This window comes from Oncorhynchus gorbuscha, linkage group LG12 (assembly GCF_021184085.1).
Source record: "Oncorhynchus gorbuscha isolate QuinsamMale2020 ecotype Even-year linkage group LG12, OgorEven_v1.0, whole genome shotgun sequence".
In the NCBI taxonomy this organism is placed as follows: domain Eukaryota; kingdom Metazoa; phylum Chordata; class Actinopteri; order Salmoniformes; family Salmonidae; genus Oncorhynchus; species Oncorhynchus gorbuscha.
In genome coordinates this window covers 27878636-27900542 of record NC_060184.1, presented here as the reverse complement: position 1 = coordinate 27900542, position 21907 = coordinate 27878636, and the positions used below count along the sequence as shown (strand labels likewise).

General features: G+C 43.2%; 1 protein-coding gene across 3 annotated transcripts in view; it reads left to right on the top strand.

Moving 5' to 3' along the window:
• The window catches only part of LOC123990807 (CD2-associated protein), a 76641-nt gene that overhangs the window by 30762 nt on the left and 23972 nt on the right, over positions 1-21907 (top strand). For 2 of the 3 annotated variants that reach the window (XM_046291691.1, XM_046291690.1), the window contains exons 3-12: positions 4242-4422; positions 6726-6826; positions 7224-7344; positions 9833-10011; positions 12891-12992; positions 13131-13218; positions 13900-13994; positions 16983-17081; positions 17236-17292; positions 19473-19509. In XM_046291691.1, the coding sequence (XP_046147647.1) occupies positions 4242-4422; positions 6726-6826; positions 7224-7344; positions 9833-10011; positions 12891-12992; positions 13131-13218; positions 13900-13994; positions 16983-17081; positions 17236-17292; positions 19473-19509 (1060 nt within the window). The remainder of the gene's footprint in view (positions 1-4241; positions 4423-6725; positions 6827-7223; positions 7345-9832; positions 10012-12890; positions 12993-13130; positions 13219-13899; positions 13995-16982; positions 17082-17235; positions 17293-19472; positions 19510-21907) is intronic. The other variant, XM_046291692.1, reaches the window with a different exon arrangement.

The window sequence follows — 21907 nt, the reverse complement described above, 5'->3', positions numbered from 1 at the left end:
CTGTGTAGTTGCTGCAGCACAGCTCAGTGAATAATGGCATTTCTGAGGAGGGTGTGGACACAAAATGGTTGATTCCACTTCCACAGTTAAAGGGAAAGCCTTGTCCTACATGAGCTTAAACGTTAGCGCTAAATAAAGAGAGTGACTACACATGAATTCCAGGGTAGCCTAGTGGTTAGAGCGTTGGACTAGTAACTGGAAGGTTGCAAGTTCAAATCCCCGAGCTGACAAGGTACAAATCTGTCGTTCTGCCCCTGAACAGGCAGTTAACCCACTGTTCCTAGGCCGTCATTGAAAATAAGAATTTTTTTCTTAACTGACTTGCCAAGTAAAATAAAAAAATAGAGGTTTGGCCTGTGAAAGTTACCTTGGAAGTACAATATGAAGGCATCATATCTGTATGCTATCAGTTCATGATTTGTAGGTTTTGTGTTCCCATTTACCATTCAAATCAGGGATACACGATATATCGGTGAGCATATCGGAACCGATATGCTAAAAATGCCAACATCGGTATCGGCTGTCTAGTTTAACGCCGATGTTAAAAACCGATGTCAAAGGTAACGTACCTATTTTGCGTTACACATGCAACACTGCATTCCTAACCTAGCCCACACAATGTCTGATGTGTGGATCGAGCAGTCATTTGAAAGAGTAAGAAAATTCCAGCAAGACAACGCTAAGGCGAAATCCATTAAAGCCAAGATCATGGATTTCATTGTCCTTGACAATCAACTGTTCTCTGTCATGGGTGATGTTGGCTTTCGCCGACTGGTCGAGCACCGGTGCACACTAGCAAGTGCGCAATTTTTCAGATGTTGCCCTACCGGATTTACACAGTAATGGCGTCACTGCTATTAGCTTCACGACATGCATACTATTGAACGCCGTTTGGGTCTTTGCGTGTCAAAAAAGATACAGTAGCACTGTCAAAGCTGTACAACAAACTCTGCAAACACTGGCCACAAACGATGTGTTTACAATACCGCGTTGGTAATAAAGCATCATTTCTTCGACCGCAACTTCTGGGGTAACTAGCTTTATCTTGGTACCTAGCTATTACCAATACAACCAGCCTGAAAATTATGCCCAGTAGAAACTGCAGTCATTTCATTATTCTTAGCAATGATTTAGGAATCTTTGTGAGTAAGTATTAGCTAGGTTGCCACTTGTTGTTCGCCTATTGAAATTGACCTTCAGTTCATGAAAATATATAGCTAGCCTGCTACTTAACCCTGTTGCCCAAAGCTAAAGTCATAAGCAGCCAGCTAGCCTCATCTGGCTAGTGAGGCTCTACTGTACCGGTTTATGTGTTGTGAAACTAGCTACAATAAAGATTAGGCACAATAGTGGAATTTGTGGTTTGTCTTCAAAATAAAAGTGTCATTGACAGTGATGCAAATTAATACAAATAGTAAAATTTGGAGGTCGGACGATTTATCGGAATGGCCGATTTTAATTAGGGCCAATTTTTTTCAAGTTTTCACAACAATCGGAAACCGGTATTTTTGGACACCGATTTCGCCTATTATTTTTCGTTTTTACACCTTTTATTCAAGTCCGTTAAGAACACGTTCTTAGTTTCAATGACGGCCTAGGAACGGTGGCCTAACTGCCTTGTTCGGAGGCAGAACGACGGATTTTTACCTTGTCAGCTCGGGGATTCAATCTTGCAACCTTGGTTAACTAGTCCAACGCTCTAACCACCTGCCTCTCATTGCACTCCACGAGGAGCCTGCCTGTTACGTGAATGCAGTAAGAAGCCAAGGTAAGTTGCTAGCTAGCATTAAATGTATCTTATAAAAAACAATCATAATCACTAGTTAACTACACAGTTGATGATATTACTAGTTTATCTAGCGTGTCCTGCGTTGCATATAATCGATGCGGTGTGCATTCGTGGAAAAAGGACTGTCGTTGCTCCGTGTACCTAACCATAAACATCAATGCCTTTCTTAAAATCAATACACAGAAGTAATATTTTTAAACCTGCATATTTAGCTAAAAAAATCCAGGTTAGCAGGCAATATTAACCAGGTGAAATTGTGTTACTTCTCTTGCGTTCATTGCACGCAAAGTCAGGGTATATGCGATTAATAATAAACGTTTTGTTTTCGAGATGGTAGTTTCCAGATTCGACCATATTAATGACCAAAGGCTCGTATTTCTGTGTGTTATTATGTTATAATTAAGTCTGATTTGATATTTGATAGAGCAGTCTGACTGAGTGATGGTAGGCAGCAGCAGGCTCGTAGGCATTCATTCAAACTGCGCTTTCGTGCGTTTTGCCAGCAGCTCTTCACTGTGCTTCAAGCATTGCGCTGTTAATGACTTCAAGCCTTTCAACTCCCGAGATTAGGCTGGTGTAACTGATGTGAAATGGCTAGCTAGTTAGCGGGGTGAGCGCTAATAGCGTTTCAAACGTCACTCGCTCTGAGACTTGGAGTGGTTGTTCCCCTTGCTCTGCATTGGTAACGTTGCTTCGAGGATGGCTGTTGATGTGTTCCTCGTTTGAGCCCAGGTAGGAGCGAGGAGAGGGACGGAAGCTATACTGTTACACTGGCAATAATAAAGTGCCTTTAAGAACATCCAATAGTCAAAGGTATATGGAATATAAATGGTATAGTGAGAAATAGTCCTATAAATACTATATGAACTACAACCTAAAACCTCTTACCTTGGAATATTGAAGTCTCATGTTAAAAGGAACCACCAGCTTTCATATGTTCTCATGTTCTGAGCAAGGAACTTAAACGTTCGCTTTTTACATGGCACATATTGCACTTTTACCTTCTTCTCCAACACTGTTTTTGCATTATTTAAACCAAATTGAACATATTTCATTATTAATTTGAGGCTAAATTGATTTTTGTTGATGTATTATATTAAGTTGAAGTAAGCGTTCATTCAGTATTGTTGTAATTGTCATTATTACAAATACATTTTAAAAATCGTCCGATTAATCGGAATTGGCTTTTTTTGGGTCCTCCAATAGTCTTTATCGGCGTTGAATAATCAAAATCAGTCGACCTCTAGAATTATTCCATACTTTTTTGAATGCTAACCACAAAGTCCACTATTGTGGGTAATCCTTATTTTGGCTAGCTTCACATAGATATGTTAAATAAGTTAATACATTAGGGTTATTTTAGATGACACCTAGCTATGCTACTGAAACAGATTATGTCGTGTTATTTGACACTTCAAATGGCGTTCCATAGAAATCCTGGTTCAGAATGGAACAAATGAACAACAAAACAAAACAGCACAGCAAGTAAGTGAAAGAAATAGGCTTTGATTATGTTTAGCTGGTAATGGGGACATACGTAAATGCCAACAGAATGACTTTTTGTTTGCGTGTAACCTTTTATTTAACTAGCCATGTCAGTTAACAACAAATTCTTATTTACAATGACGGCCCGCACGACGCTGGGCCAATTGTGCACCGCTCTATGGGACACCCAATTACGGTCGGGTGTGATACAGCCTGGATTCGAACCAGGGACTGTAGTGAGATGCAGTGCCTTAGACCGCTGCGTCCGTGTGTGTGTGTGTGTGTGTGTGTGTGTGTGTGTGTGTGTGTGTGTGTGTGTGTGTGTTTACTATTTAACTGTACTGGAATACTTAAAAGGCCGTAAACAAATTTAATACCGGTTATCAGTATCGTTTTGTTTTTTTTGCAAGGAAAATATTGATTATCGGTATTGGCCAAAAAATTTCATATCGGTGCATCACTAATTCAAATAGTGCCCTGCAGTTTCTATTCCCATATGAAACTATGGACGTATTGAACATCTCAAGAGAATATCTTGAGAATACACACTGTGTCAAATAAAATCTCCCGAACTGAACTCAATACAGTAGGCCTACCTCTCGTGCCCACCTCCTCACAATATCATTGAGTCTACGCTGAAACTGCAGCCTCGCGAACCTTATCTAAATGCAGCCCCAGGAGGAGTTGGCTAGCTAGCTCACAGAGCACAGAAAATCAGCAGACATCATCATGATATGGGAATTTCATTATGTGATTGATACTACATTCACATTTTAGTCAATTAAACTACAGTGCATTTTTACAAAATTAGTTTAAGAAAAACACATCACAATCATTGCTAGCAAAACCTTCTTCAAAACAGCCACTATCAGCAAGATCAGTGTAGGCTAAATGTAAGTGATCCTTTTTATAATTAGCCTAAATTAATCATTGTCCTCTCCGCTGTGTGTGGTGTCTCTGGTGGCAGGAGATGAAGAAGGAGCCCAAGGAGGTGAATGTGACAAAAGAGGAGGCCAAGGAGGAGACGCAGCCCCAGCGGAGAGAGAAGAGTGCAGGGAATGTGGCCAACCTGGTCCAGCGGATGAGCACCTACGGCATCCCAGCTGGGGGCTTCCAGCCACACTCACAGCCCCGGGGTCTCAAGAAGAGTAAGTCAGTTGTGTGTGTTAACAGTTGGCTGTGCTTTTATTGTTTAGGAACACTTGTAGATGTCTCTACTCAAGCACTACATAAAAAAAACTTGGAGGAATGCCTAGCCCCCCCCATTCATTTTTGTGGAATTCAAGGGATATTTATGGTTTTGTCAAAAACACTTTATCGTCTTCCCCAGAGTCAGATTAACTCACAGAAGCTGCTAACTAGCGTTGCCGCCATTGCTAACTAGCGTTGCCGCAATTGCTAACTAGCGTTGCCGCAATTGCTAACTAGCGTTGCCGCAATTGCTAACTAGCGTTGCCGCAATTGCTAACTAGCGTTGCCGCAATTGCTAACTAGCGTTGCCGCAATTGCTAACTAGCGTTAGCGCATTAATTGGAAGTCTATGGGAACAGCTAGCATGCGGACATAAAAATGGTATCTAAGAGTTCATCTGACTCGGGGGAAGTAGATAAAGGGCTTAATTTCCAAAATCCCAAAGTATCCCTTTAATCTACCATAGACTAAAGCCTACTGCACACAGATGGAACCCACACATTAAAATATGTAATGCCAATACTGAATGACTCTTGAGTTGTGGCTCTAACTAGATTTCCCAGTAATGATAGCATTAAGACAAGTGGATGTATTCATTTAAATAGTTTGTTCATATTTAGACATGCATGTACTGTTTTGTCTCTGAATTGGTTCCTAAGCTTATTCCTGGACTAAAAAGCACTTTCAATGAAGATTCTCTCATTGGGCCCTTGAAGCAGGACTTTAAGGTATTGAAGTTGAAGTATCTTAGTTATTCATTTTTCCTTTACTACCCACAACAAGCAAGAGAAGGTGTCAAGAAGACTAAGAGAATGCTTATTTGTTTAATATTGTAAACCAACAGAGGTTATGTTCCTCTCTTGAGTATCGCTACTTCAATATAACACTCAGAATAAACTGCTTTCCATCTCACTGTGGGAGGAAATAAATCAGTTTTCTCTTCTCTGAAGTGTGTCATAGATTCTAGGTGGATACTGGATATTGGCTATATATCACCTGCTACTGTATTTGCTAGTCATGGAGGCTTTTCTTCTACCTTGAGTCTTTTGTATAGCCTACACAACCATTCTCTTGTGACATTTGTCAATATAACTTGATTTAAACTGTCAACAGCAGGGTAACGTGAATGCCAAGTAGTCCCTATTGAAATGCAGCATTAAAGTGATCGTCTGTCTCTGCAGAGGCGTGTGTGTGATTGTATTAACAGCAGCACTTGGTCTGACAGTGATGCACACTGACTGTAGTGGCGCTCTTGCCACCTGTTGCTAAAAGTTTTCAGAGAACAGTATATTGGAATGAACAAAAACACTCTGGAGCCTGAAATTAGTATTCGACCACCAGTCAAATGCTGGTAAAATGTCTGAGGGGAGGGTGAATTTCGTCATTGGCTGGTGGTGGGCCAAAAAGTTAGTTTCAGGCCCTATACACATGGGTCCTAGTGTTAGTGCAGTTCTAGTGAGCGGCCGTTAGGTCTCCTCTGTGAGGTGACTTCTTGCAGTCTAGTTTACCCTGGCTAAGTCCCAATTATCTCTCCTTCCTCCCAAAATGTGCACTTGTTCACTTCCATTCACTGATTTGAAAGGAACTGATTTGTGGGAAGTGGTGAATGAGAGTACACTTCAGGAGTAAGGAGATATTATTGGGACACATCCCCTCTGTGCAGCTTTGAACTGCCACAGGAACACCTTGCTGACAGTCTCATAGTGCTTCTTGCAGGAGGGGAGTATTCTCATCCACTTCTTAGATTCAGACACCCTCTAGGGCTGGGAGTTGCAAAGGACCCCGGGAGACTATACTTAAATGGCAATTCTATATGTATTGCAATTCAATACTGTGATTTTATTGCGATTCCATGGTCAAAACCTATTGCTCACCATATGTCTGCTGCAGAGGGACAAGAGAGCAATGAGAACTAGTTTTGATCAGTCATAGAAGTAAAAGTGCTGAAAACTAATTTGCTCCCTATCTAAGAAGCTGGAGAACAAGCTGTGAAGGAAAAATATTGGGAGTTTTTGTGCAGTTACAGCCAACTAGCTCAAAAAGAATATTGCGATATTGTCAAAACGATACGATAGCATCAAAAATAATATCCCGAACTGTATAGATGTTTTCCCCCATCACTACTGCCCTCCTCAGGACATCAGGGTACACACACGTGCGTCCAGGAAGTTGAAGCCTTGAGGTGGCCCATTGAGCAGCGAGCAGACTGGTGTAACTGGTGTTCCCAGTCTTCTCAGACTCCTGTCTTTTGTGGTTGCAGAACCTAAGAAGCGGCAGTGCAGGGCTCTGTTTGAATACGTGCCCCAGAACGAGGATGAGCTGGAGCTGAAGATAGGGGATATCATCGACATCAATGAGGAGGTAAGGCTAGTGCTTCGTTACACTGCCCTGCATTGAGCTATTTCCGCTGCTCGTAATGACTTTCCTGCATTGCGTTTCCTTACCTGTGCTTTATTTCATATCTCCTTGTTAGACTCATTGTTCTGTTGAGAATTGATTTGTATTTTTTTTTAAATATTTTTTTAAGGTTAAGTTTTGCATTGGAGAATAAAAGAAAATTGCCATGATCTCTGTAACTATCTGATCATTTTAATTCTGTTTACATATTACCATTACATTGGATGCAAATTGTGACAGCTAATAGTATCTTAGGCTGTTGTGATTTATGATAAGGTCTATTATATTATCATAAGGTGATTTATGAGGCATTTATTCGAAGGTGATCAGGTATTCATTGGCTTCTGGTTGGTCGTTCCAGGTGGAGGAAGGCTGGTGGAGTGGAACCATGAATGGCAAATCAGGACTGTTTCCCTCCAACTTCGTCAAAGAGATGGAGACGAACGCAGACGGACAGACAAATGACTTAACAGATGAAGCCGGTAATTGTGGAGCTGGCAGAGCTTCAGTAATGAAGGCGTGACTCATGTTTAAGCAGAGCGTGTCATAACAAGTTAGTGCTGCTAAAGAATGTAGCTTCTTGACTGAATCTCCAGGCCTTTGTGTTTAAATGATTGTGTCTACATGAGAGACGGCGACAGCCTACCTGTTGCGATGAGTGCATTCGGAAACTATTCTGACCCCTTGACTTTTAACCAAATTTTGTTACGTTACAGCCTTATTTCAAAAATGGATTAAATCATTCCCCCCCCCCCCATCAATCTACACACAATACCCCATATTCACAAAGCAAACACAGGTTTTTAGACATTTTTGAAAATATATAAAAATACTGAAATATCACATTTCCATAAGTATTCAGTACCTTTACTCAGTTGGTGAAGCACCTTTGGCAACGATTACAGCCTCCAGTCTTCTTGGGTATGACGCCACAAGCTTGCCACACCTGTTTTTGGGGCGTTTCTCCCATTCTCTGCAGATCCTCTCAAGCGCTGTCAGGCTGCACAGCTATTTTCAGGTCTCTCCAGAGATGTTCGAGTCAGGGCTGGACCACTCAAGGACATTCAGAGACTTGTCCCGAAGCCACTCCTGCGTTGTCTTTGCTGTGTGCTTAGGTTTTGTTGTCCTGTTAGACTGGAGCAAAGGCTCACCTTCCGAGATCCTGAGCTCTCTGGAGCAGGTTTTCATCAAGGATCTCTCTGTACTTTGCTCTGTTCTTCTTTCACTCGATCTGTCTCTCAGTCCATGCTACTGGAAAAACAACCCCACCGCTTGATGCTGCCACCGTAGGGATGGTGCCAGGTTTTCTCCAGATGTGACGCTTGTCATTCAGTTCAATCTTTGTTTCACCTGACCAGAGAATCTGGTTTTTCATGGTCTTGAGAGTCCTTTAGGTGTCTTTTGGCCAACTGACATTTGCCTTTTACTGAGGAGTGGGTTCCGTCTGGCCACTCTACCATTTAAAAGCCTGATTGGTGGAGTGCTGCAGAGATGGTTGTCCTTTTGGAAGATCCTCCCATCTCCAAAGAGGAACTCTGGAGCTCTGTCAGTGACCATCGGGATCTTGGTCACATCCCTGACAAAGGCCCTTCTCCCCTGATTGTTCAGTTTGGTCGGGCGGCCAGCTCTAGAAAGAGTCTTGGTGGCCCAAACTTCTTCCATTTAATAATGATGAAGGCCACTGTGCTCTTGGGAACATTCAATGCCACCGAAATCTGTTGGTACCCTTCCCCAGATCTGTGCCTTGACACAATTCTGTCTCGGAGCTCTACGGACAATTCCTTCAACCTCATGACATGCACTGTCAACTGTGGGACCTTTATATAGACAGGTGTGTGTGCCTTTCCAAATCATGTCCAATCAATTGAGTTTACCACAGGTAAATGTTTGGAAAATATTTGGTGACGTGGTAAAAGAGGACATCAGTGCCAGCTATGTTATGTGGTGATTGTGAGGCGCAATACAAATCCGACAGTCACAAGACAGGACTTCAAATAGGCTTATTGCATGTCAAGGGAACTGTAGCCCACAGTTTCGATAGGTTAAATGGAAATCTGGACACTGACTATAGGTCTATAATCTCTCATAGCCCTAATATTAACTCCTGCAGAATTAAGCATTTCTGGCAGTAAAATGATTCACAGGTGTGGAGAAATATGATGTATTTCATTCTGTATCTTGAGAGAATGCAATGCTCAGTTAGATACCATCTGTAGAGGTGTCGCCTTCATCATAAGAGCGGATAGTATTTCGACCACATAAAATATGCATCAAAGCCAAACTGAAATCTTATCAGAAACAAGTCATTTTCACAGCTTTCTTTTTTCTTAAAACCCGTCAAACTGATGTCATTTTGACATTTTGCACAGAGAAATCTTTCCTGAATTATTTTTATTTTGTATTATATTTATTTATTTTTCTTCATTTTATTTTTAAATGTTTTTTTGGGGGGGTTTATTGTATTTTCTCCCCAGTACCTACGCTTCTTTGCTCCACGAAAGGTGACAGAACATTACCGATGTCAACTGGATTAAAGCATTCATTCTATATCCATCTATTACATTATTATGTTGAGCAAGGCTTTATTTAGTCTTCTAGGGCTAAATATGATGACAAAAGATAAGCTACTTGTATCTAGTTATCAACAAGTTCACTAACACAGCCTACCAAAATGGCGGAGATTATAAGCAGAAACGTATCTAAATCAGGCCCCCCCAAAAATCCTGGACCCTCCCCTTTCTATATTTGTAGGTTATGGTTGACTGAGGGCCTCAGATTATCACTTTATCACATATAGTCAGGTGGTTTCAGATGGGTTATTAGCAGGTGTGGGTGAACAAACAGCTGACCTGCACACCATTAGTGTGTGTGTGTGTGTGTGTGTGTGTGTGTGTGTGGGGGGGGGGGGGGGTGTGTTTCTGCACGTTTTGCTTTGTTCTCTTCGCCTCACACATTGTGTCCTTCCCACAGACGCCAGTGGTAAAGAAGCTCTGCTCCCCCCCTCCCCCACCCACCCCTCTCCAGGCAATGGAGTGATCACCCAGCCCAAGAAGATCCGGGGGGTGGGCTTTGGGGACATCTTCAGGGAAGGCTCGGTCAAGCTAAGGGCCCGCCTGCCCAGCACAGAGGGAGAGGAGAAGAAAGACAAAGTAAGTGAGCTGATCCGGTGCTCAGAGATGTCTGTCTGAGCTGTCACTCACAAGGTGTCGTGCACCTCAACAGGTTCAGGCTCAAATACGCGCTTCCCCTTCAAATAGACTGAAGTCCACTGAGAACCAATTCACAGTTGAGAGGAAGACGGGAATGTTTTTTTTAAGTTTCCAAAGGTTCCCAACCGTCTGTTGCATAACAGTATAACAATAGGAAGAATGTTTATGGTTTGGCGTGTTGACTTACTCAGGGTCATATGACTGAAGTCAGAAATGTATTTCAACTGGAATGCAATTGAAACCAATGCTGGTGAAAGTAATATGGTAGGTTTACATTGGATATTATTGGTTTATGAGCTTGTTTTACATTAACTAATTAACTAACATTCTGAGTTCAGCCTAAAGCTGGGTGACATGAACAAAAATACATTTCAAGATAAACTGACTGCATTATCACAGTTAAGATAAATTGAACGAGAAGTTTATAGCAATGTGCACCAGTTATTTTAATTTTTATATATTACCCTTAAAACTACTAAGACTTTGAATGTTGTAGTTATCAATTGTCCCATTAACTATCACCCGTCTTAGCAAACTTATTTCATTTCTGACTTCACATTTCTCTAGTAGGGCCCTGTAAGATATTTCTTGTAATGAACTATATTAGCAAAATGTCCACGATAAATGGTCGGTGTCGATCATTTCAGGTTTATCGTCCCAGTTCTAGTTCAGCCACCATTACACATGCTCCTGTATGGGGACCACCAGTCAGCATTGTTTAGTGTTGTGGTGACTGTTTAAGTCCTGGTTGGAAGTGATGCAGCGTTGGCTGGGTATCTTTATCAACCTTTCCTCCTCCCCAGCTGATAGCCTTTATTTTTTATTTTGGTTGGATGGCAGGCAGGCAGTGTCCCTGCTCCCTCTGACTGACCTAGTTTCCTGGCGTTGTATCTGAGGGCGATATTTCAGCGTATCTGAGGGAGACCCAACTACAGCAGCACACTCAGATAATTAGTCACATTAATTTGCATGGATAGTGATAACTTAATAGTCCCGCTAATAGCACACTCTAGGTTTAGTTGACAATTTCTAGCTTCCATTCAGCCCCCTCTGAAACTTTTCTCTCACCCCCCTCCTTCTCCCTGTTCTCTCTTTCATGGCAGCGTTGGTTCAGTCTTTGTCCCACAGCTTACAACATGGCATATTCCATTACGCTGTCGTTCACACAGTCAATCCATTAGTAGCAGCATCTCTGGCACTTTCCACTCACGCGCTCCCCCTCTGCTCTCTCGCTCCCCCTCTGCTCTCTCGCTCCCCCTCTGCTCTCTCGCTCCCCCTCTGCTCTCTCGCTCCCCCTCTGCTCTCTCGCTCCCCCTCTGCTCTCTCGCTCGCCCTCTGCTCTCTCGCTCGCCCTCTGCTCTCTCGCTCGCCCTCTGCTCTTTCGCTCCCCCTCTGCTCTTTCGCTCCCTCTCTGCTCTTTCGCTCCCCCTCTGCTCTTTCGCTCGCCCTCTGCTCTTTCGCTCGCCCTCTGCTCTTTCGCTCGCCCTCTGCTCTTTCGCTCGCCCTCTGCTCTTTCGCTCGCCCTCTGCTCTTTCGCTCGCCCTCTGCTCTTTCGCTCGCCCTCTGCTCTTTCGCTCGCCCTCTGCTCTTTCGCTCGCCCTCTGCTCTTTCGCTCGCCCTCTGCTCTTTCGCTCGCCCTCTGCTCTTTCGCTCGCCCTCTGCTCTTTCGCTCGCCCTCTGCTCTTTCGCTCGCCCTCTGCTCTTTCGCTCGCCCTCTGCTCTTTCGCTCGCCCTCTGCTCTTTCGCTCGCCCACTGCTCTTTCGCTCGCTCACTGCTCTTTCGCTCGCTCACTGCTCTTTCGCTCGCTCGCTCTCTGCTCTTTCGCTCGCCCTCTGCTCTTTCGCTCGCTCACTGCTCTTTCGCTCGCTCGCTCCTCTTTGCTCTTTCGCTCGCTCACTGCTCTTTCGCTCGCTCGCTCACTGCTCTTTCGCTCGCTCGCTCGCTGCTCTTTCGCTCGCTCGCTCTTTCGCTGCTCTCTGCTCTTTCGCTCGCTCCTCTGCTCTTTCGCTGCTCTCTGCTCTTTCGCTCGCCCTGCTCTTTCGCTCGCTCTGCTCTTTCGCTGCTCTTTCGCTCGCTCCACTGCTCTTTCGCTCGCTCACTGCTGCTCTTTCGCTCGCTCTTTCGCTCGCTCACTGCTCTTTCGCTCGCTCGCTCGCTCACTGCTCTTTCGCTCGCTCGCTCGCTGCTCTTTCGCTCGCTCGCTCGCTGCTCTTTCGCTCGCTCGCTCGCTGCTCTTTCGCTCGCTCGCTCGCTGCTCTTTCGCTCGCTCGCTCGCTGCTCTTTCGCTCGCTCGCTCGCTGCTCTTTCGCTCCCTCGCTCTTCGCTCGCTCGCTCTCTGCTCGCTCACTGCTCTTTCGCTCGCTCGCTCTCTGCTCGCTCACTGCTCTTTCGCTCGCTCTCGCTCTGACTGACCTAGTTTCCTGGCCTCATATCTGAGGGCAATATTTATTTTTCGCTCGCGCTCTCTTTTTTTGCCCTCGCTCGCGCTCGCTCTCTTTTTCGCGCTCTTTTTAGCTCGCGCTCGCTCTTTTTCGTGCTCGCTCTCTTTTTCACACTCTCTTTTTCGCTCGCTCTCTGTCGCTCGCGCTCGCTCTCTTTTTCGCTCGCGCTCGCTCTCTTTTTCTCTCGCGCTCACTCTCTTTTTCGCTCGTGCTCTCTCTCTCCTCGTGACTCAACAGCTTGTTACTCATAATCTAGAGGACATTCACCTTAGCTGAGACAAAACACAGAATAAGCGTGGGCCTGCCTGACTCTACCACTTATCTGTCTGGTCACTCAGTAACTAACAAAGGCTTCCTGATGTTGGTCTACGTTTCAGCTTAAGTCATATAACCCATATGACATACTCTGTAGCAGACTGGCATACTCTTCACAAACACTGACCTGCACGCTGACTAACGCACTGTCTTTTGACCAATCGGTGAGTCCACTGATGACCCTGTGCTCAGTGTTCATTCCGGTCAGGCATGCCTAGTCTCTCATTGGTGGGGACCATCTGAGCATTATACTGTGCATCCAATCATGTCAGTAAATCCATCTGTGGTTTGCTTCATTTTAGCCAATCCCATTATTACCATCTGCCGCAAAGCCCGCCCATTCCAACGTGACAGACTCACAGAAAGCAGAGGGGGACAGCAAAGCAAAAGGTAAGGGGGGGGGGGTAAAGGTCCCAGTGTGTATGATTAGAAGTGACTTAAACACAAACTGACATCTCGTGTTATGTTCTCCGAGAGTACAATAGGTGTGTTTTGTCATGGCCCCAATGTGTGTGTTTTGTCATGCCCTTAAGGACCATTGTCCAACACTTGATAATCATAGCACAACATTTATGGTGTTTTTTTTATATTGTGATTGTAAAATGTTGTTCTTCCATTGAGGTTCAAGTGGAATATATTGTCATGTGGTGTGGGATGTTGTGCTTCCTAAGTGTTCAACTTTTAAAGCCAATGGTAGGTTTAAGGTTAGCCAATCGTAACGGTATCACTAGGAATAAACTTAACACATCCATCACTTAATTTTTATTTGATTTATTTAACTAGACAAGTCGGTTAAGAACAAATTCTTATTTACAATGATGGCCTACCCCGGACGACGCTGGGCCAATTGTGCGCCGCCCTATGGGACTCCCAATCACGGCTCAATGTGATGCTGCCTGGATTTGAACCAGGGACTACAGTGACGCCTCTTGCACTGAGATGCAGTGCCTTAGACTGCTGCGCCACTCGGCAGAACTTGACTCTTATTGGATGTGTTTGTTTATTCTGTCGGTTTTGTTGGTGAATGAATGCATTTCTCAAGAACAGTATTGTTCCTCTTCCCCCCCCCAGTAAAAGAATACTGCAAGGCCACATTTGCGTTTGAAGCCACAAACCAAGATGAGCTGACACTGAAAGAGGGCGACGTCATACAGATTTTGAGTAAGGTAAGTAAAGCCACCCGGACCAGCACCAGTTGCTGGCCTGTGGCCCAGCCAATACTCCGTCGAAAAGCTGAAAGCTACTACTACTCCAAACAGCTTTTAAAACAGTCTACGTAACTGTCCCACTTGTAAGGGAGAGAGTTTACTCGAGGATGTATAGGCTTGTTCCCAGCCACATGTTTACACTATACACCTATAGCTATAACACATATAAACACAGGGAGTTATCTATTTGATCCTGGTCAACATGGTCCATCCCAGTCCATTCTCCTCAGTGTATTAATCTCACTTCCCGGACTGGACCCAGGTATAGTGGTACTGATTGTCCTCATCCACCTTACTGCACATTCTCCAGCCCTGCTTGTCTATTCTTCCCTAGTGAAGTACAGTTGAAGTTGGAAGTTTGCATACACCTTAGCCAAATACATTTAAACTCAGTTTTTCACAATTCCTGACATTTAATCATAGTAAAGAGCCTGTCTTAGGTCAGTTAGGATCACCACATTATTTTAAGAATGTCAGAATAATAGTAGTGATTTATTTCAGCTTTTATTTCTTTCATCACATTCCCAATGGGTCAGAAGTTTACATACACTAAATGTGCATTTGGTAGCATTACCTTTTAAATTGTTTAACTTGGGTCAAACGTTTTGGGTAGCTTCCCACAATAAGTTGGGTGAATTTTGGCCCATTCCTCCTGACAGAGCATGTGTAACGGAGTCAGGTTTGTAGGCCTCCTTGCTCGCATATGCCTTTTCAGTTCTGCCCACAAATGTTCTATAGGATTGAGGCCAGGGCTTTGTGATGGCCACTCCCAATACCTTGACTTTGTTGTCCTTAAGCCATTTTGCCACAACTTAGGAAGTATGCTTGGGGTCATTGTCCATTTGGAAGACCCATTTGCGACCAAGCTTTAACTTCCTGACTGATGTCTTGAGATGTTGCTTCTCTTGCCTCATGATGCCATCTATTTTGTGAAGTGCACCAGTCCCTCCTGCAGCAAAGCACCCCCACAACATGATGCTGCCACCCCTGTGCTTCATGGTTGGGATGGTGTTCTTCGGCTTGCAAGCCTCCCCCTTTTTCCTCCAAACATAACGATGGTCATTATGGCCAAACAATTATATTTTTGTTTCATCAGACCAGAGGACATTTCTCCAATAAGTACGATCTTTGTCCCCATGTGCAGTTGCAAACCGTAGTCTGGCTTTTTTATGGCTGTTTTACAGCAGTGGCTTCTTCCTTGCGGAGCGGCCTTTCAGGTTATGTCGATATAGGACTCGTTTTACTGTGGATAGACACTTTTGTACCCGTTTCCTCCAGCATCTTCACAAGGGCCTTTTTCTGTTCTGGGATTTGCACTTTTCGCACCAAAGTACATTCATCTCCAGGAGACGGAACACGTCTCCTTCCTGAGCGGTATGACGGCTGCGTGGTCCCACGGTGTTTATACTTGCCAACTGTTGTTTGTACAGATGAACGTGGTACCTTCAGGCATTTGGAAATTTCTCCCAAGAATGAGCCAGACTTGTGGAGGTCTACAATTTTTTTTCTGAGTTCTTGGCTGATTTTATTTGGATTTTCCCATGATGTCAAGCAAAGAGGCACTGAGTTTGAAGGTAGGCCTTGAAATACATTCACAAGTACACCTCCAATTGACTTAGGCTGATTGACATAATTTATCAGAAGCTTCTAAAGCCATGACATAATTTTCTGGAATTTTTCAAGCTGTTTAAAGGTACATACATTATGTTGTATGTAAACTTCTGACCCACTGGAATTGTGATACCGTGAATTATAAGTTAAGTGATCTGTCTGTAAACAATTGTTGGATGAATTACTTGTTATGCACAATGTAGATGTCCTAACCAACTTGCCAAAACTATAGTTTGTTAACAATACATTTGTGGAGTGGTTGAAAAATGAGTTTTAATGACTCCAACCTAAGTGTATGTAAACTTCTGACTTCATCTGTAGGTGACCTGGTCCAGGACCCTAGGGACAGATTTGAGTATGTAGTCCTAATGATTCTGATTAGGATTTAGGTAGTTTGCTGTAGGCTCAGCAACATTTTGTAACAGGAAACTAGTGATCATCTTATTGGACCAGTTCAGGTAGTACCTCTTCCATTTCAGAATGACCTCTAAACATGACCCTGATCACCATCGAGCACCCTGCTGTGTTTTGGAAGCAGCGTGATGGTAGGAAGCTGTCACCGTAGCAAATAAGTGATCTATTGCAGTTAGCTTCCCTTGACCAGAGACTTGGGACTTGGGTCCCTGTTGAATTTTACACCCTGAAGAAGAGCATGAGTGCCATGACTGGGAACGTGGCCAAGACAGTGCTAGGCCATATGGAGAGGTTGAGTTACCGTTACGAGGTGGCTCTTGAGTCATGTTTTGTTATTTAAGGCAGACACATTATGACAGATCACGTTTCGCTGTGGATTAATCATGTTTAAGTGCCATCTAGTGTCCATTAAGCAGACTTACATGTGATGTCTAACGTGATGTGAGGTTGTAGGAATCTCCACAGATGCCTTTTGTCAGTTTTGAAGCTGATTTTGAATTTGATATTGAGTCAAATACATAATTGTTTATTCAGATCATTTGTTTTGATTACCAAATGGCCTGATGCAGATATTTGGAAACTTTCTCAGAGTCCTGTTTCTTTTATTTGTATTTTATTTAACTAAGTCAGTTAAGAACACATTCTTACTTACAATTATGGCCAAACCCCAGCCAAACCCCCTAACCCGGACGACACTCAGCAGATTGTGCACCACCCTATGGGATTCCCGATCATGGCCGGTTATTATTCAGCCCGGGATCGAACCAGGGTCTGTAGTGACACCTCTAGCACTGAGATGCAGTGCCGTAGACGGCTGCGCCACTTGGGGCTCCCTTAGGAGTCTTTGCTATGTTATTTTATCCTAGCCTTTTCATGGTAATGTTTGAAAAATGCTTGACCAGTAAAGTTGTTATGTTTCAGGACACAGGGGAGCCGGGGTGGTGGAGAGGGGAGATCGGAGGTAAAGAGGGAGTTTTTCCTGACAACTTTGTGGCTGTGATGTCAGACGCAGACAAAGAGGTATGATGAAAGAAATAGTGAACTCCAGATCACATACAGTATGTGTTCCCTAGTGGTCTTGTCCCTAGATGGCCTATGTGTAAAGTCAGTCATTTGTGTAATGATCATACATGTTTCATTATTAAAACGTAAACTATTTCCTTTTATTTTGCAGCCGGCTCCCACATCAAGAGGATCAGTCAAACTCTCTCCCAGGCAGGAAGCAGAAGAGGTAGGCTGGGCTTTCCACATGCTTGTGTTAGAGTACATGGTGTTGGTGTGTGCTCACGGAAATCATGTGGTACTCTTCCCTTGATATGGAGAGCAAGTCTAATGAGAGTGGTAGCCTGGGAATGTTTTGTTGACTGGTCAGATTGGGGTCTCTGTCAGGAGTCTCCTATAAGTCATCATACACTTTAGACGGGAAATGATGCTTTCTCTAGATATTTCTACGCGTTCTAGTTACTGAGCGCTCAGTGTTGATCTCGTCTCTAGCTAAGCCACCTCACAGCTGTTCTGTTTAAAGAGAAGTGCAAAATATCACTTTTGTGAGTCTTTGCCTTCAAAAAAAGTATCCTCCAGCTAAATTATTTTAAAATGTTAAGGTTGAATTTCAGGGAAGTTCTTTTAAGAGCAGACTAAAATACTCATTTTAATTGTAAATAAAGTTCCTGGTACTTGAACTTCAATGTCCCTGTTTATTAACTCTGTCGCCTCCCCGGCCCACACAGTGGCTGCTGTTGTTGTGTCACGGCCCGGTGGAGAGACCATAGTGCTCTGCCTCACCATATGGTGGTCAAGCAGCAGTGGTGGTGAACAGCCTTCTGGCCCAGAGCATTAGGAAGTTCTTGCGCCATAATGGATCTCCCTGTTGCCCTTTATGTTCTCGGTTCTGCTAGATGCTCAGTAGAGGGCAGACATGAACAATTCTCCATTAAGAGAGGCGGTCAGGCCAGTCTCTCTCACTTTCTCTTCCCTTCTCTTTTTTTTCTTCATCTTTATTTCTATGTTGTTATTGTGAGCATGTTATAAAGAAGTCCCTGTTTTTGGATTGTTACAGGATACATCCTAGTAAAATAGAGTGAAGATTGTTTTTATTATTTAAATATTTTTCCAGTTTCACACTTTTTTAAATGTGTATATAGTCCCACATTCCCTGTGATTCTTCATGCTGCGGCCCTCGTGACCACAGCATGTAAAACACATCACTTATAGCTCTCAGATTAGATACTGGTGGTAGTTACCACAGTTTGGCTGCAATTCATTCTCAGATATAGCCTTAATGAGGACAGTTGCCATGGAAGTTGTCATCAAACAGCAAAGCAGAGCAAATAGAGGATGTGCTGCGATTTATTTGATTATTCTTGGCTGGACACTCATCTCCTTTTCAAAAAGAAAAGAAAAACAATAAGTGCATGAGCCTGGGGAGACCAAGTGGCGTTGTTTCAACCTTCGCAGATCTCGACTTTAAGATCATTGTAGAACGGAAAATGAATTGCTTGTTATTTTCATTTGGAGCACGTGCTTCTCTTCTGACTGATGCTCTTGCCTCAGCAGCATTAGAGGCCCGGTGTCACTCCTCAGCCCTCCGTACTCTCACACACTGATGGGCCTGACTCTTTCTAACTCGAGATCAAAGTGTTAGTTGATTTGTAGATCAGAGATTCGGCACAGTGCGTTGCTCAGGCTGACTACATGGAACAGCTGCAGCGTTATCTGCATCTGTGGCACTCGAAGCCTTGTGTTTCGATTGATATACTGTTTTAAATTGGAGTCAGGTAAGAATAAAGTCGAAACATGTTTGTATGTATTACAGAAGCCAGGCAGAAAGGAATACTAAGAATTAGGAAGAATTTTAAGAAACTGATGAACAAGAACCAACAATGATTGAACCGACCCTGACATTCTTCTTTGTTAAACGTGATGCACCTGAGCCAAAGTAAAGAAATGTAGTTGGGTCACTGAAAAAACATGAACACATTGTCCCCTTGAACAAACCGTTAAACCCAGGGCACCTTTCTTTGTTGCCATAGCTCCTATTCAAGTAGCTAGATGCAGAAAGACTCTCCGACGTCTTAATAAAAGAATGTTACCTATGCTTAAATAAGCCTATTGGCTGTCCTTATTATTGTCCTGTCTTGTATTATGACTTGTCAGCTTGTGTAACTTCAGGTATTTTGGGTTGCTTTTCTTTAGAAAGAGGCTTGACTTCTTACCTCACTACGTACTCTCATTTTGAACATATTCCCTGAATGTTAAACCGAATACAGTGGAGCATTAAAGTGCTCTTTCACTCTGCTTGTTGGCCATCATGGTGCATCTGCTGGGAGTCTGATGATATTTAAACTAACGAGTGCTACTGTAGCTGAATGAGAAGTCCTCTGTCACATTGACCTACTTTCTGTTTTTCAGAGACCCAAGAAGCCACCCCCACCATCAAAAAGCATAGGTAAGGCCTGCTTATAATGAACGTGTGACTGTCGTCAACCTCCTTAGATGATCATGTTAACGATTGTAAAAGTCAGTGGCGTAACTTTCACTGGGAACTGGGGGGGGGGGGACCACATGTCTGTATCACATTCTGAATTGGCATTTTTGCCCCCCCAGTTTTTATAATTGGAATGTGACACACACAATGAGGTACGGGTGTGCTTTAGAACCATGCAGGCACCTCCAAGCGGTCGGGTAAACAGTTTGGAGTGTTTATCCGACTGGATTAAAAATAATAATAATGTCCCCCCCACTTCTTAAACAAAGTTGCGCCCTTGGTAAAAGTAGATCACTATCAATTAACAGAGAGGAACAGCAGGAACCTGTGGTTTTGCATGCGACATCACTACGTTTTCAAACTTCCTCACTGGTGTCGTCCCTTGCCGAGTGTTAGCACATTATCAATCAATATGGGCAGAAGAACACAAACATGTGCTTCTGCTTGTCTATCGGTGCACCTTGTCACCTAATATCATAATCTCTAGTTATGAATGCTCCAGAGGTGATCATGATTGTAATTAGTCGTTCACGTCTTCATCGGTTTGGTTGACAAGGCAGCCGGTCTTGGGGGTAATGGCCAGAAAGAATGCGATGGAGAGGTGGCGTGTTGTAATCGCTTCCTCGCTTGCTCAAAATGATTTATAGATTGGAACGGTTTTCTCAGAAGTGGTGATGGCATATCTGTGACGCTCCGGGAGGGGCGGGCTAAATTGTCACATTATTAATTAATGCACTTCCTGCCTTGAACTGAGAGGGCTGTGTTGCACTTTGACCCCGAGGGGTTTGGGATTCAGGGAAAATAAACATCTATGAATTCCCCAACTTTGTCTTGTACCATATTGTAAATTCAGTCCAGATCTGAATCCTTGATTGTCTACTATAAGGCGAACAGAGACATGACGCATGTAGATATTTAGGAGCCTTTGACTCCTGTCTAATGGCCCACTGTAGTCTCATGTAGCAGACTTCTAGGGCCCTCATCCCGGCTGTTAATGCGATTAAAACCCACTATACCCGGAGGTCTTAACTTTTCCATAGATCTACATCTCTAGAGAGGTGGTTTTCAATCAGGTGTGCCGCAAAACTTTTCCTAATCTTCATTTTTTCAAATTTAACACTCACTTAAAAAAAACATAGACCTGTGGAATTAACATGGCATTTTGATTTGGGAGCATGGTAACATCTGTGTCGTTGTTTCAAGTCCGGTGCGCTCATGCTGATGTAAAATTTGTATAGTTTAATACAGGATCTGTGTCCCGACCTCGGGACGGTTGAGCTAACGGCTAATGTGATTAGCATGGGCTTGTAAGAAACAAAATCCCAGGACATAGACGTATCTGATATGGGCAGAAAGCTTAAATTCTTGTTAATCTAACTGTACAGTCCAATTTACAGTAGCTACTACAGTGAAAGAATACCATGCTATTGTTTGAGGAGAGGGCACAATTATGAACTTTAAAATGTATGAATAAACCTATTAGGCACATTTGGGCAGTCTTGATACAACATTTTGAATAGTTATGCAATAGTTCATTGGATCTGTCTAAAACATTGCACATACACTGCTGCCATCTAGTGTCCAGAGTCTTAATTCTGCCTATGCTAGAATAATTCATTATGGCCTTTCTCTTGCATTTCAAAGATGATGGTACAAAAAAAACGCATCTTTTACCAGATCTAATGTTTTATATACTCCTACATTAAATTCACATTTCCACAGACTTCAAAGTGTTTCCTTTCAAATTTCAATCATTAATATGCATGTCCTGAGCTACAGGCACTTAGATTTAGGTATTAGATTTGGGTCATTTTAAATTAAAATTGAAAAGGGGTGCATCTTTAATTAAAGGGGCGCGCATCACAAGCCAAGTTATTTTATCATTTTACTTAGTCTCTGAGAACCATTGGCGCAGGCAAGTCTGATTTAGGCTTAGCTCTAGCCTCTGCCATAGAAACAAACAGAGCATTGCTTTGTGTCTGTGGTTGCACTATTACAATGCTGAAAACCACTCGTCTCTAGCCCAAACCATTCCAAAGTCAAGACCCATTTCATGGGGCCTTCATTTTTTTTTCTATTCTACTGATCATGGGATGCTCTTAAAGGGGTACACACAAATTAATCATCATGAGTAAGGAAATATGAAAATGGTTCAATTAAATCTTATTTACATGATACAGTGCCTTCCTACCCCTTGACTTTTTCCACATTTTGTTAAGTTACAGCCTTATTCTTAAATTGATTAAATAGAAACAAATCCTCAGCAATCTACACACTACCCCATAATGACAAAGTAAAAACAGGTTTTTAGAAATGTTTGCTAATTTTTTTAAATTAAAAAACAAATGCCTTATTTACA